Raw genomic sequence first — 16,482 nt, 5'->3', positions numbered from 1 at the left:
TAGTGACAAGGTATCAACTTGTCAATGCCTATGGATTGTAGGCTAGGGTTTAGTTGGAAGTAGAGGGTAAGTAGATCTCGAAGGTTTCAGCCGAAAAGTACTCGACGATTATGAAAACTAGGGTTTGCAGACAATGATTCGATTGATTCTTCGTCCCTCGACTCCCCCTTTATATAGGAGGTGGAGCCGAGGGATTCGTACTATACAAGTTTACAGAGTCCGGGACGGTTTCTAACTCATCCCGCCAGATTACAAATAACACTTCCTATTACAACTCTATCTTTTCCTCAAATACATCTTGGGCTCTCGAATCTTCTTATTCTTCGGGTAGTGGGCCTTCAGTAAACCCCGGGTACTATATTCGGCAGGCCCATTTGGGATGCCTATGTCAGTAGCCCCTGAGATTTTGCTTGAATCGTAGAGTCAGGGAAAATCTCCACTGTTTATTTTTACTCGAAAGCTTTAACTTTTTTATATTTCTTCACATAAAATTCTATATTGTACAGGGATACTGGTAGTTGGGGCTAGTTCATCTGACGGATCAGGTACTAGTTAACTGCTCTAGTGGCAATCCGCAAAAACCTACTTCAAAATCACGTCCCTGGACATGATCTCGGGATACTGGTGTAAACTTCGACAGGTGCCGCTTAAGGTCTGACCATTCTGTCGAGTCCCAGTCAAATTTATCGGGTACCTAACGCGTCCGTTAGGATTTTTCTTCGTATCTGTTGATACGGATAAAAGTAGCAGAGCGCAGTCTTTGGCGATGCCACGCCCAGCAGAACGGATATGGGGTCTTACCTTCACAAATTTGCGGCGTTCAGAAATTGATCGCAACTTCGGCGTTCTGAGAATATATTGTCGAGTGCTTTTCCGGCTGTTGGAATGGCACATTTTATCGAGTCAAATATGACTTATATTGCTCTCCCGATGGGAGTATATGTAGAGTTAATTATAACTCGAAATATACTCTCTTACTTTTCTATTTTTCATTTGATAATTTCATCGGGCACGCGAACCGCGTTCCCGATGGGAGTAGCTTCGAGGCTACAACCAAGAACTTGTGCTTGGTTGTAGGCTCAACGTTGTAGTCCATCTTGTCGCTATATTGTCAATATTTCCCAATATGATCTCTTTCTTTCTTCTCTTCTCTTTTTTTTTATCTCTCGGGTGCGCGAACAGCGCTCCCGATGGGAGTAGCCCCCGAGGCTACAGCCAAGGACTTGTGCTTGGTTGTAGGCTCCCGCAATTTCTATATTGCCATACTCGAAATTTTACTTTCTGTCGAAGTAGCCCCCGAGCATTTGGGCAAAAACTTGTTTTTGATCAAAGGCTCCCGAAGTATTGAATAATTCTTCCTGTCGCCAATCTTCTTTTATTTTTCTTGTCGACATGCTTCCCTTAATCAAATTTACTTTATCCTTCTCGAATAGTCGTGATTTTTTCTGCCCTGTGGGTCCATTGCTTCCACCACGTTGACACGTCATGCAAGTGGGGGACACACGTCCTCCGCTTTTTCTGGCGCTCGTACGGTAACGCCTATCTCAGTAAAAATACCTTTTTGCCCTTGTATCTAGAAGATCTATTCTCACCACACGATTTCTTCATCCAACGGCACACTGCTTCACCCGATTCTTATATAAACCTTTCTTCAACCTCCGTTCATCCCCTCGCTTGCGCCGCTCACCTGTTCCTCTTCGCAAAACTTCCCCTGCGCCCAACTTTCTCTGATCTTCCGCACGCTCATACATTGCTTTGCCCATTGCTGTTGATGCCACCGCGCGCGTCTGACTCGCCACAGCACTCCGGAATCCAAGATGGCCGCCGAGGATCTTGAGTGGGAGAGATCCAAAATCTCCAACCAAGATACCAACATGCTGAAGAGGCTTGGCCTCATGAAGAAGGAGGACGCCATCCGCTTTCCCAGCGAAGAAAGCTACCCCAAGCCTCCAATGGAGTACCGGGTTAGTTTTGTTGATCACCTAATCCGCGGCCTTTCGACCCCAATTCACGATTTCCTCCGCGGCCTTCTTTTCGTTTATGGGATTCAAGCGCACCGGTTGACCCCAATTCCATCCTTCACATTTCTATTTTCATCACACTTTGCGAATGCTTCCTCGGAATCCCTCCCAATTGGGCTACGTGGAAGCGCATTTTCTGCCTCCGCCGCAATGGCTCCCACAACGTCACTTATAACATAGGTGGCGTTGTTATCTGTGTTCGTACTGATGTCGACTATTTCGACGTCAAATTTCCTGATTCTGTCCAAGGATGGCGCAAAAAGTGGCTCTACATTCACGAAGAAAGCGCCAACTCCGTTGAGCACAACATAATTCCTTTCGACGGAAGTGCCAGAATTCAACGCCGCCGCTCCTGGGATGCCGAAGCTTCCGAGGAAGAGAAAAAGGCGACAGAGGCACTGATGTCTCGTATTCGCCAGCTTCAAAACACTCGAGGCAAAGAGCTGTCTGGTGTTCAAATCACTGCCTACTTCCTTAGGATTAGAGTGCAGCCTCTTCAGGCTCGCAAAAATCCCCTTTGGACGTATTCTGGTAAAAATGACGCCAACAGAATCTCCGGTGATCTTTCCACCAAGGACTTGGAGAAGTTGGTTCGAAGACTTTCTCGCCTGGGCAAGGACCCAGTTCCTTCCTCTTGTCGCGTGGAACCGTACAGCTCCGCCAATCCACTCCCCGAGGTATTTTGTCTTCCCGAGTTTTTATCTTGTTCCGCACTTTCTCTGCATCTCATTGTATTGTCATCTCTTTGATTTTCCTTTGGTCACTATTTTTTACAGAACCATCCTACTATGACTTCCCTTCCTCCTCTTCCGGAGGGTGGAGAAGTCGAAGAACAGGCCATCGTTGCCGAAGATACTCAAGGTTCTTCTATTCCTGAAAGTGAAGTCGCGGGTTCTCACAAATCTGCGGCTTCTCACGAAAAAGAAGTTGAGTTTGAAGCCAGTGAGTCGACGCAATCCCTTCCTCCTGCTGTTTCTCCAAAGAACAAAAGGAAAAGGACTGATGCCGAGGATTCTGGCACCTCTAAGGCTGAAGAAGTTGTTCCTTCTCATCCGAAGGTAGCTTCCGATCCTTATGTTGAATCCCTCGTCAGCTCGTAAGTCGTCTTTATTTCTCCCTATTTTTGTACTCGAAATATTTATCCTGTCTTGCTTTTTATGCTGCCGATTTTTTGACCAACAGTGATGACGAGGAAGAAGTACCAATTACTGACGTGGCTCCTCGGACAAGCACGTCACGTACTGTACTTGCCTCAGACACGCTAGTTGAGGGAGAAGAAACCTCGCCTCCTCAACAAAACGTCGTCACCACTACTCCACCATCAAGCCCCCTTGCTCCTTCACCAAAAAGGACAAGGGTTGAAAAGATTGTTGAACCTGCCCCTCAGTTGGGCAGTTCGCTCTTAGATGATGTAAGCTTGTCGACATCTATATTTTCCTTATTTTGTTTTTTCACACCTTTTCTCTTTTTCATGCCGATGTTTCTCTTGCTGTGTTCACCTTGAACAGCCTATGATCAAAGATCTTCTCCGCATTGGTTCCCAATTTATTGGGTACCGTGAATATGCTAATAGAGCCGAAGGTAACGACTTTTACACTTGCTGTTTTTCCTTGATTTTTTACTCCTGTTGCTTGTCGCGATTTTTGATCTTTCTTCTCTCTTTTTTCCATATCTCGACAGAGAAACTTGCAGAGGCCAACGAACGCGCCGACGCACTTGCTCGAAAACTTGAGCAAAGTGAGGCGGCTCGCAAGAAAGCCGAACTCGCTGCTAGCAAAGCCAAGGCCGAAGCTGATGAAGCCAAGGCGAAAGCTGCTGGTGTCGAGGAACTGCAGAAAAAACTTGAAGATGCTACAGTTGCCTTAGATGAGCACAAAGCTGCGCAAGCTTCTCGTGAAGAAGGAATCCTCAAGCGCCTGAAAACTCAGAGTCGCCGCACTTTCGGTAATGTTGCTGATCCCTTCTATCTTTATGAGAATCGTTGTTTCTTGTCTTTTCACTAATGCTTTGTTTCCTTGACAGTCCAAACAAACCAGGAGTTTGATCTGACGAATCCTGTCGATGACCCGCTCCTTGACGCGCTTTCCTATCTGGAGCTTCATGGGTCCGAGATTCGTGAAGGTGTGTCGAATGCTAACGCAGTATTGTCGGCGTTGTTCCCCTACTTCTTCCCGAAGAAAGAGGAGCCCGCGACTTTTCTCAACCTTGCCAAGATGTTCAATACGCCGGAAGACCTTGGACTGAAGATGCGCCAAGAGAATATGAAGGTTGCCGTTGAAAACACTGTCGCTTTGGTTGCTGAAAGTCGACAGACTATTGACTGGATGAAAGTTGGCGACACCGAGCAAATAGAGCAATCAAGGTGGAAGTCGCTGATCAAGGCAGCCAAGCCCAACACGAAGAAGATCTTGGCCTATCTCGGGATTAAGCCAGCGTCGACTCCTAGCTCGTCAAGGCCGGAGGTCTAGTTGCATGCCTCTGTTTTTCTTTCTGTTTCTTTTGCTCTTGTCGCCAAAGTAATCATTTGGCGACACGTATTTCCTTAGCTCCACTGTAATGCCCTTGTAATTATTCCGAGAGATTAATGAAAAACTCTATCTTTGCTTGTCGTTTGATGTTGTCCTGTTTAAATTTCAGTTGATATTTGATAACTATACTCCAACTTCCGCTCCTTCCAATGTTTCGCCTTCTTCTTCTCGCGCGAGGAGAGCTTTTGCTGATACTGCACCTGTCGACGATACCTTGTCGCAAGAACTGGACGAACTTCGACAACAACTTCAGTATGCGAAGAAGCAAACACTTGTGATGATGGAGCAATCTCGTAAGTTATCTGAAGCCGAAAAAGTTGCTCTCCAGCAAGCTCGCGAGGCCGTGGCTGCTAAGGAAATTGCTGCTTCCGAGGCTGAAAAGGCGACTACTCGAGAAAATTTCATGCTCGAATTAATGAATGAAGCCGGTGCGAGATATGTCGGGTATGCTGTTTCATCCTCTGATATCTTTCATCTTCATGCTATTGTCTCTTAAAGGTTTCCACTTCTTTGTTTTGATAGGTGCCTTTACTGATGCTGCTGCCGAGGAAGAGAGGGTAAATGCTAGGACAAACCTCCTTGTTAATCTTTCCCTGGACCATGGTTCTTTGTTTTGGGCTACCCCAGAGAGGACCCGCCAAATTGTCAGATTTCAAGATCGCACCTCTCAAACTCGCGACTTCCTTGACTTCTGTACCAAGACCTTGTCCATGGTTTACAACTCCATGTTTCCTCGGAACGTCCAACCAAAAACTCTTCCTGAATTGATGGAAAGGTTCAAGGATGCTCGTAGTATCCATGATTTTGTCAAAGCTCAACTAGTAGCTGGCGCGGCATTTGCTCTTATCATGCTCCCGGATCCGCCACTCGAATCTTGACCTTACCCAAGTTGTCGCGAAGGTTCACCAAAAGGTAAAACGTCGGAGAGTTGGTGTTGACAGGATTAACACGAAGGTTACGCCTATAGCCGAAGAAATGATTGAGGACCTTCTTCGAATGGACGCCGACTTTTTTGCCGATGGCCATTATGCCGATTTTCTTGGTGCTGCTCCTGAAGAAAACAGAGTTACTCTTGATGACATATTGAATCAAAACTAGTTATTTTCTTCTTGTAGATATTTCTTCTTTGTAATCCATGACTATATTGTAAATCAATCATTATATTTTTCTGTTTGTCTAGCCCCCGAGTGTTTCGGTGACTCTTTACTGTATTTGTATATTTGCGAGGTTTTGAACCAAGGCATTTATATATTTATGGCGAATATGAGCCCCCGAGCTTTTTATTGAGTACTATTTTGTATTTTTATTGACTCACGAGGTATTTGAATACCAAGGCAAGGCTTTTACATTTGTCGATGAACTATATTGAAATTCGTCGGAGCAAAGACTTTGATCATGTCGATAAAGAAGAAAAGTTATATTGTCACTATCTTTATTATATTGCAGCACCGCGAGCCCGCCTCATTAAAAACCTTCTCCGGCCCCACTCGGTGCCCCGAAAAAGGAAAAGAGTGCGTCTGAAAACTCGCGGGCGTTTCAGTACATTGAAGTTTTACAAGGACTATATTTCGACTCTAGGCGTAGAACCGCCTAAGTTGCGCCACGTTCCAGGGGTTTGGCTCCTCCACCCCTGTCTTCTTGTCCTTTATCCTGTATGCTCCTCCTCCGATTACTTCCGTAACAATGTAAGGGCCAAGCCATGGTGACTCGAGTTTTTCATGACTTTTTTGCGTGAGCCGAAGAACTAGGTCTCCCACCTGAAAAGATCTTGGCCGCAAACGTCGACTGTGCTAATTCTTCAAGTCCTGTTGATATTTGGTTACCCGAGATAATACTTCATCTCGAGCTTCATCAAGTGCGTCAACGTCATCTTCTAGCGCTCTTCTCGACGTTTCTTCATCATATTCAGCGACACGTGGAGAGTTGTGCTCTATCTCGATTGGTAGTACTGCCTCTGCTCCGTGAACCAGGAAAAACGGAGTTTCTGCGTTCTTTGTGTTTGGTGTTGTTCGGATGCTCCACAACACGCTTGGTAGTTCTTCTGGCCAGGTATGTCGAGCTTTTTCCAGTGGTCCTAACAAGCGTTTCTTGATGCCATTGCAGATGATGCCATTGGCTTTCTCGACTTGCCCATTGGTTTGAGGATGTGCAACTGACGCAAAGTTCAGCTTGATACCCACCTCTTCGCAATAATCTTTGAATTCATGGGATGTGAAGTTACTGCCGTTGTACGTGACGATCTTTGTGGGGCACTCCAAATCTGAAGACGAGGCCTTTACGAATTTTATCTGCGGATGCTCCATACGGTGAATTTATCGGCTTTGCTTCTATCCACTTTGTAAACTTATCGTGACTACTAGCATGTACTCCTTTCCTCCTGGCCAGGATTTGTGTAACTTACCCACCATATCAAGTCCCCATTGAGCAAAGGGCCATGACAATGGTATTGGTGCTAGCTCTGCTGCTGGAGAGTGAGGTTTTGCGGCAAACCTTTGACACGCGTCGCAAGTTCTTACTATGTCCTTGGCGTCCTCGATTGCTGTCAACCAGTAGAATCCTGCCCGAAAAACCTTGGCTGCGATAGCTCGACTACTTGCGTGGTGGCCACATATTCCTTCGTGTACATCCTTCAGAATTATTCTTCCTTCTTCGGGTGTGACGCACCTTTGCAAGACGCCTGAAATACTTCGCTTATACAATTCTCCCTTGACCACCGTGAAAGCTTTGGAGCGTCGAATTACTCGCCTTGCCTCAACTGGATCGTCGGGTATTTCTTTCCTTAGGATGTATGATATGTACGGCTGCATCCACGGTATCTGTATCACCATGACCAGGTCCTGATCTTCTTCTTCGTCCTCTTGCTTTTCCTTGGTAGCCCCCGAGGGTTTCTTCTCCATCTTTTTTGATTTTGTCGACTTAGTGGATCTCTCTGTTATCTCTTCCCAAAATACACCTGGCGGAACTGCAAGGCATTGCGACCCGATGTTTGCAAGAACGTCGGCTTCGTCGTTGCTCAATCTACTAATATGATTTACTTCGCATCCATCGAACAACTTCTCGAGCTCGTTGTACACCTCCTTGTATGCCATCATGCTATCATTGACTGCGTCACATTGGTTCATAACTTGCTGTGCCACCAACTGTGAGTCGCCAAAGATTTTTAGTCGAGTTGCACCACAGGCTTTCGCCATCTTCATCCCGTGTATGAGAGCCTCATATTCTGCTTCATTGTTAGATGCGTTAGGGAACGTCATCCGAAGGATGTACTTCAACTTGTCGCCTTCAGGTGATATGAGTACTACTCCTGCGCCAGCCCCTTCTAGTCTCTTGGACCCATCAAAGTTCATGGTCCAGGTTCTCGATAAGTCTGGGGGTCCTGTGTTTTGCAATTCCATCCACTCTGCGATGAAGTCCGGCAGAACTTGCGACTTTATTGCTTTTCTTTTTTCATACGTGATGTCCCGAGGGGAAAGTTCTATTCCCCAAAGGGAGACACGACCCGTAGCTTCTGGGTTGTTCAATATATTTGACAAAGGAGCTTCATTGACCACTATGATCGGATGTGCCGAAAAATAGTGGCGCAATTTTCGTCTTTGTCGTGAACACTCCATATGCTATCTTTTGGTACTGCGGATACCTTTGTTTTGAGGCGATAAAACTTCGCTAACGAAGTATACCGGCCTCTGCACGCCGTGGAGCTTTCCTTCTTCTTCCCTTTCGACACCTAGCCCCGTGCTCACCACTTGGGGCGTGGCTGCGATATACCGCAGGAGAGGTTCCCTTTCTTTTGGCGCCACCAAGATTGGTGGTGTCGAGATTGTACGCTTCAAATCCTCGAAAGCTCTGTCGGCTTCTTCGTTCCACTGGAATTTATCTCCTTGTTTTATCAAAGCGTAGAACGGCAGCGCTTTTTCTCCCAACCTCGCGACGAATCTGCTCAAAGCAGCAACTCGCTTGATTAGCTGTTGTATTTCTTTCAACTTTGTTGGCTTCCTCATTGTTACGATAGCTTGTATTTTATCGGGATTTGCTTCAATCCCTCTTGCTTTGAGACTAGGAACCCCGAAGTTCTCCTGCTGGGACGCCGAAAGAACACTTCGTCGGGTTCAGTTTGAGGCGAGAACTTATCAAGGTTGTCGAAGGTTTCCTTGAGATCCTCGATCAGCGTTGCCCCCTTTTTTGATGTTATGACGACATCATCAATGTATACTTGCACGTTCTTCCCAATCTGTGTCGCCAAACACTTCGCATCATCCTGCGATATGTTGCTCCGCATTTTTTAGACCAAAGGGCATTGTTACGTAGCAAAACACGCCGTAAGGTGTAATAAACGCAGTCTTTACTTCATCTTCTTCTTTCAATCTGATCTGGTTGTAACCAGAGTATGCATCCAGGAAGGAAAGACGTTCACATCCAGCCGTGGAGTCGATAATTTGATCGATCCTTGGGAGGAAAGTGATCCTTTGGACAATGTTTATTGAGACACGTAAAGTCGACGCACATGCGAAGGACCTTAGTGTTTTTCTTCGGCACCAGCACGGGATTTGCTACCCATGTGGCTTACGTGAATATCTCTTTGATAAATCCAGCTTCTTGTAGTCGATTGATTTCTCGACAGCATGGCTTTGCGGTTTGGTTCCGAAAAACGCCGCAAAGGTTGTTTGATTGGTCTCGCTAGTGGATCCAAGTTTAGGTGGTGCTCGGCAAGTTCCCTGGGTACTCCTGGCATGTCAGCTGGACACCATGCGAAGATTTTCCAGTGCTCACGGAGGAACTCGACGAGCGCGCTTTCCTATGCGATATCCATGTCGTTTTCGTTAGATGTCGTCTTTTTGGGTCTGTCGGGTGAATCTGCACCTCTTTTGAATTTTTCTCGATGCGAAAGTTGATTCTTTGTTTGGCCTTCCAACGTCTGGGCAAGACGTCGTAGTCGGTCATGCTTTTTGACGCCAAGTACTCAGCTTGCATCCCGAAAGTTTACGACAACCGGTGGAAATCCTTGTCGCACTTATCGGCTAAGGCAAAGCTTCCTTTGACTGTGATTGGTCCCTTTGGTCCAGGCATCCTCCACAACAGGTATGTATAGTGTGGTACCGCCATAAATCTAGCATATGCTGGTCGTCCCAACAGAGCGTGATATTGCGACGGAAAATCCACGACTTCAAACTCGAGCCTCTCGATTCTATAATTTTCTCGGGTCCCAAAGCGAACGTCGAGATTGATCTTTCCCAATGGATAACTTGGTTTCTCTGGTGTGATGCCGTGGAACCTTGTGTATTGGTTTCAAGTTTGCTAAGGATATGTTCATCTTCCTCAATGTATCCGCATACATAAGGTTTAAGCTGCTGCCGCCGTCTATGAACACTCGAGAGACATCAAATCCCGCGATAGCTTCTTTGGCGAGAATAAGTGCTGATCGCCCTGGTCGAGGAACTTGCTGCGGATGATCTGCTATTGTGAAGCCGATATCTTGTCCTGACCAATTAAGGTACTCAACTGTTGGTGGAGGCATTTTTTCTGCCATAAACACCTGTCGTGAGATTACTTTCTGAGCTCTATTGGACGGCCTTCCCTTCTGAATCATCGACACTGCTCCATTGGAGTTAGGATCAACATAAGGTGGTGGTGCAGGTGCCGCCGCTATTCTCAGCTGATGCCGATTGTCTTACTGTAATCGCCATTTGGAGGAGGCGGTAAGTGAATCTCGCTTCTGGGTTCTCTAGGATTTCTCTGTGCTGCCCGCGCATTAGCATTCTCTGCATACCGCAACATTGCTTGAAAATTTCGACAGTCTTTCTGCAAGTGCCCTGACTGTCTTTTACCGTTGCTGTCGAGGAAAAAATGCATCTGGCACGGTCCATTCATCATCTCTTCAGGGGACACGAAAGGTCTTGGGAACCTAGGCCCACTATTTTGCCTGTTGCGTGAATCATCCCTGTTATCACCTCGCTGTTCATTGCTTCTCTGGTAATCATCTCTGTTGCTTCCTCCTGTGTTTGTCCGAAAACCTGCCGAAATTTGTCCTGGAGCGTCGTAGTTACGAGTACGTCAGGAAATCTTCGCCTCGGTTGATAGTTTCGACCACGGTCCTCCTGCGCGACTGTGCCGTTTGTTATGGACAGCGTCTTCTCCATCTGCCCATTTATTTGCTATCTCCATTAACGCGGATCTTGTCTTTGGATTGGTCCTTCCCAAGTCCTCGACAAAATCTCCACGCCTCGACTCTGCGACAAACGCATCTATTGCTCTCTCGTCAGATATATTTTCTGCCGAGTTTTTGATGATATTCCACCTCTGGATGTACTTTCTCATTGGCTCATCTGGCTTTTGTCGACACGCTCTCAACTCCTCTAACGACGCGGGTTTTTTGCACGTGGATCTGAAGTTCTTGACGAACACATCCTCGAAACTTTCCCAGCTGTCGATGGATCCTGGAGCGAGTTTCTTTATCCAAGATCGTGCGGCTCCACTCAAATGTACCTGGATGCTTTGCATGGCTGTTGCTCTGGTTCCTCCTGTGAGCTTTACCGTCTCCAGATAGTCGATTAGCCAATCCTCTGGATCTTGAAGGCCGTCGAACTTCTTGAAATTATCGGGTAACTTGAATCCTGAGGGGACTCGAGTTTTCCGGACTCTCCTTGTAAAGCATGGCAAGCCACACATATCCTCGTCGGTCAGCTCCGGAGATTGCCGATGATTCCTTCTGCTCTGCCGCGCTCTGTCGACTCTTGCTTGTGCTGCTGTGTCTCTTGCTCCACTTGGCCCTTCAGGTGCTGCCGCTGTTGCTGCTGCAGGTCGTGGACTATTTTGCCTTGCCGCTCCTTCGGGAGGCGTTGATACAAACACTGTCCCCATAGCTCCAACTCCTGCTACCGCCATATTGTACAGTGTTTCCCTTGGATCACCTGGAGGTGGTTTAGATGCAAGGATAAAAGCATGTGTCGCCATATACCCAGCCTCTGGTGTCTTAGGGATGATGTTTCCTCCTGTATCTATCGACATAAAAGACATGTCGAGGTTTTGGACCAAGTGCTCTCTTTCTGCTTCGGGTATGTGTTGCAACCTTGATCTTGCTCTGTTCTGCGCCTCCCTGTGGCTATCACCCGTAGTTCTAGATTGTCGACTTAGATCTGCCCTTCTCCTGCTGGATGCAGAAGCTACCTCCTTTCTCCTGTTCAACTCAGCTGTCTGTTTTTCCAATTCCCTGGCAGCTCGTGCGAGCCTATATTGATATGCTTGCAATTCCTCTGGTGTGGCTGTGGTAGCCATTGGTTCTGTGCTGTTCATAGCTCTCGCGGCTCTGTCCCACGCTGCTTGTGAAAGTTGAACTCTATCTCGCGGCTCTGGCCCGACGTATTTGTTTCCCAGGCCTTGTCGCAGATTGGAGGGATCGACGTATGGATTTCCCAGACTGTCGAAAGCCTCAGATGTCTCCTCTTGATCTTCAATGGCGTAAATCTGATGATACTTTGTACTCAGATCTACGTTGGGTTTGGTGACATCATCGTTGAGATTGATGAAGACCTTGCCCACTGTGAGAGATTTGTCGATGAAGTCGTAACTGTCGACATCGCTTGAGCCATCGCTTATATATGAGTCCGCAGATGACTCAAACGACATGTCGTTGAAGATCTTGGCGAGTTTCTCTCTTGCTCTGGTGCTGACGTAGCGTGTCGCCGAGGTTTCTTCTTCTCCTGACTCGGTTGACGATGCATAGTTTGAAAAATCGGAATCGACCACCGACGATCCCGACGAAATTGGAATCTCGATACGATACGATCCTTCCTTCTCGACGTGAAAGTGAAACCTTCCGAACGTCATCTCCATGGGCTCCGCCAGATATGCATATGCATCCAAACGGGAGGGTGGGTGAGGAACAAAATCGACAAGACCAGCAGCGATCTGTTTACCTCGATCCATTGTGTTGCTTGCGGTTGACGATGTCGAAGATCTTGAGCGTGCCATCGAGATCAGCTCCTTACGCCTCTAGTTCCCACAGACGGCGCCAATTGACAAGGTATCAACTTGTCAATGCCTATGGATTGTAGGCTAGGGTTTAGTTGGAAGTAGAGGGTAAGTAGATCTCGAAGGTTTCAGCCGAAAAGTACTCGACGATTATGAAAACTAGGGTTTGCAGACAATGATTCGATTGATTCTTCGTCCCTCGACTCCCCCTTTATATAGGAGGTGGAGCCGAGGGATTCGTACTATACAAGTTTACAGAGTCCGGGATGGTTTCTAACTCATCCCGCCAGATTACAAATAACACTTCCTATTACAACTCTATCTTTTCCTCAAATACATCTTGGGCTCTCGAATCTTCTTATTCTTCGGGTAGTGGGCCTTCAGTAAACCCCGGGTACTATATTCGGTAGGCCCATTTGGGATGCCTATGTCACCTAGCCCCACTCATTCCAGCCGCCGTACTGAATCTAGCAGTCCACCATCGGTGTTCGTCCTCAGACGTGTGGATACCAGCAAAGGTGTTGCACGTGTGATGCTTCAAGGCGAAGGAGTTCGCGGATCTGAGAGCTATTTGTGGGATTGACTTGGAATGGAATGAGGACTACACTGCCCCTACGAGCTTCATCGTTTCGAACTTGCGTGTCTAGTGGTAATCTTCGTGGCCTTCTTCCTCAGATAGATTCTGGGTGTACCGCGTAGGAAAAAGGTTTTGTTTTATGCTACGTGACCCAACAATGGTATCAAAGCTCTAGCTTCTGGTTTTAGGCCATGGATCTCGCATATGTGATATGTGTGTAGCTGCAGATTGGATTTGTGTGCTAAGAATCGGTGGTAGATCTATGAGATGGATCGGTTTAGTGCGGTTTGATTGGATCAATCGTAATTGGGGTATGTGGATGTTCTGGTTCGAATGATGAATGAGATTGGTCAAATCAGAGCCGAGGTTGCAAATCAATGAAAATGTTTCATGCGATGGAGTAATCTATGAACGGATATTGCAGATTAGATCTGCGGTTTTCAAAATCATCGGGCGATGTCCGCACCCAGTCGTAGCGCCTTAGATGTTGTTGAGAGGTTCACACCACCGGATAGAATGTGATTCTATGTATGGATACCAGGGTGTTGGGAATGGTATGGCTTATGTGCATCTGATATATGTAAACTATATGTGATCTGCGAATCACAGTATGTCAGCCGGCTTGATGAGTGCATTTTTAGCATGTTTTTTACCATTATTTCATTAAGTAGTGGTAGGGATTTTGTATTTCACCGCGTTGCTACGTCCTTTTACGCTAGTCTACGCATGATCTTAAATAATAAGTCAATAATGAAATATCAATGAAAACTGTCATTTTCTGGTATTCTGGCGTGATAGAAATCACTTTTGCACTTAATAATGCGCCTTGGCAAAAGGACAACGCGGGGACAGCTTCCAGGGACTTTAACAGGCATCGGTACGAGCAGGGCCTCGTCAAATACTTTCACCTCCCGTAGACGGATGGATCGGAGTTCATACGCGACCAGAAACACCAAAACACCGCCCCGGAAGAGATCTGAAGAGCGATCAAGAAGGGACCTCATCTATGCTGCTACCCAGATCATAGGAGGACAAGGCATCATCACCTTCATCATCATCCACAACAAATCACCATCTCCATTCTCTCCATCCCATTAGATTGTAATCTCCATTATCATTGTGGGTTCATACTTGGATTCATACCGTTATCCCTTTTCCATACGCAAGTTTATGATGATGTTCTTGATTGTCTCCATGTGTGAGTAGTTCATCCCGTTCTTGGGGCAGATGGAGAAACCCTAGTAGTATTATTATATGAATTAAGATGATTTATATCTTTGCACTATGATTTTATGTTAGTTATCTCTTGTGATGTTGCATGGTGTCGACCATGTAATATTTGCCTGACGGACATAGGAGGGAACTACCATCGGAAGTTCGGTAGTGTACATGGCGGGAAGTGACATCCCGTGTTCGGTGCACTATTGAAAGGACACGGATGTCGCCTAGAGGGGGGGTGAATAGGCGGTTTAAAACTTTTACGAGATGGGCTTAACAAATGCGGGATAAAACTAGTGTTTACTTTGTCAAGCCCAAAGCCTATATACTATGGTTCACCTATGTGCACCAACAACTTATTCTAAGCAATGGTTCACCTATGTGCACCAACAACTTATGCTAAGCAATACAAGCAAGTATGTGATAGCAAGATATATATAACTTCAAGTACGATGGCTATCACAAGGTAAAGTGCATAAGTAAAGAGCTCGGGTATAGAGATAACTGAGGCACGCGGGAGACGATGATTTATCCCAAAGTTCACACTCTTGCGAGTGCTAATCTCCGGTGGAGAGGTGCGGTGGCTTAGTGCTCCCGAACGCCACAAGAAGCTCACCTTGAGGTGTGGTTGCTTGATACGTCCCAAACGTATCTATAATTTCTTATGTTCCATGTTACTTTTATGATGATACTCACATGTTTTATACACATTATATGTCGTTATTATGCATTTTCCGGCACTAACCTATTGACGAGATGCCGAAGAGCCAGTTGATGTTTTCTGCTGTTTTTGGTTTCAGAAATCCTAGTAAGGAAATATTCTCGGAATTGGACGAAATCAACGCCCAGGGTCCTATTTTTGCACGAAGCTTCCAGAAGACCGAAGAGGAAACGAAGTGGGGCCACGAGGTGGCCACACAACAGGGCGGCGCGGCCTGGCCCCTGGCCGCGCGGCCCTAGCGTGTGGGGCCCTCGTGTGGCCCCCTGACCTGCCCTTCCGCCTACTTAAAGCCTCCGTCGCGAAACCCCCAGTACCGAGAGCCACGATACGGAAAACCTTACAGAGACGCCGCCGCCGCCAATCCCATCTCGGGGGATTCAGGAGATCGCCTCCAGCACCCTGTCGGAGAGGGGAATCATCTCCCGGAGGTCTCTTCATCGCCATGATCGCCTCCGGATTGATGTGTGAGTAGTTCACCCCTGGACCATGGGTCCATAGCAGTAGCTAGATGGTCGTCTTCTCCTAATTGTGCTATCATGCTCGATCTTGTGAGCTGCTTATCATGATCAAGATCGTTTCTTTGTAATCCTACATGTTGTGTTTGTTGGGATCCGATGAATATTGAATACTATGTCAAGTTGATTATCAATCTATCATATATGTTGTTTATGTTCTTGCATGCTCTCCGTTGCTAGTAGAGGCTCTGGCCAAGTTGATACTTGTGACTCCAAGAGGGAGTATTTATGCTCGATAGTGGGTTCATGCCTCCATTAAATCTGGGACAGTGACAGAAAGTTCTAAGGTTGTGGATGTGCTGTTGCCACTAGGGATAAAACATTGATGCTATGTCCGAGGATGTAGTTATTGATTACATTACGCACCATACTTAATGCTTGTCTGTTGCTTGCAACTTAATACCGGAAGGGGTTCAGATGATAACCTGAAAGTGGACTTTCTAGGCATAGATGCATGCTGGATAGCGGTCTATGTACTTTGTCGTAATGCCCTGATTAAATCTCATAGTACTCATCATGATATTTGTATGTGCATTGTTATGCCTTCTTTATTTGTCAATTGCCCAACTGTAATTTGTTCACCCAACATGCTATTTATCTTATGGGAGAGACACCTCTAGTGAACTGTGGACCCCGGTCTATTCTTTACATCTGAAATACAATCTACTGCAATACTTGTTCGTTACTGTTCTTCGCAAACAATCATCTTCCACACAATACGGTTAATCCTTTGTTCATAGCAAGCCGGTGAGATTGACAACCTCACTATTACGTTGGGGCAAAGTACTTTGGTTGTGTTGTGCAGGTTCCACGTTGGCGCCGGAATCCCTGGTGTTGCGCCGCATTACATTCCGCCACCATCAACCTTCAACGTGCTTCTTGACTCCTACTGGTCCGATTAAACCTTGGTTTCTTACTGAGGGAAACTTGCTACTGT

The 16,482-nt window shown here is 46.5% G+C and overlaps 1 protein-coding gene across 1 annotated transcript in view; it reads left to right on the top strand.

Annotated features, from left to right (window-relative positions):
- LOC139833971 (uncharacterized) overlaps positions 1-4,591 on the top strand; it is a 61,362-nt gene extending 56,771 nt beyond the window's left edge. The window contains exons 2-3 of the mRNA XM_071824351.1: positions 3,702-3,965; positions 4,044-4,591. Coding sequence (XP_071680452.1) covers positions 3,702-3,965; positions 4,044-4,489 — 710 coding nt within the window. The 3' untranslated portion in view covers positions 4,490-4,591. The remainder of the gene's footprint in view (positions 1-3,701; positions 3,966-4,043) is intronic.
- The last annotated feature ends 11,891 nt before the right edge of the window (positions 4,592-16,482 follow it).

Source organism: Lolium perenne, chromosome 7, assembly GCF_019359855.2.
Source record: "Lolium perenne isolate Kyuss_39 chromosome 7, Kyuss_2.0, whole genome shotgun sequence".
In the NCBI taxonomy this organism is placed as follows: Eukaryota; Viridiplantae; Streptophyta; class Magnoliopsida; order Poales; family Poaceae; genus Lolium; species Lolium perenne.
This window is presented reverse-complemented; position numbering and strand designations above follow the sequence as displayed.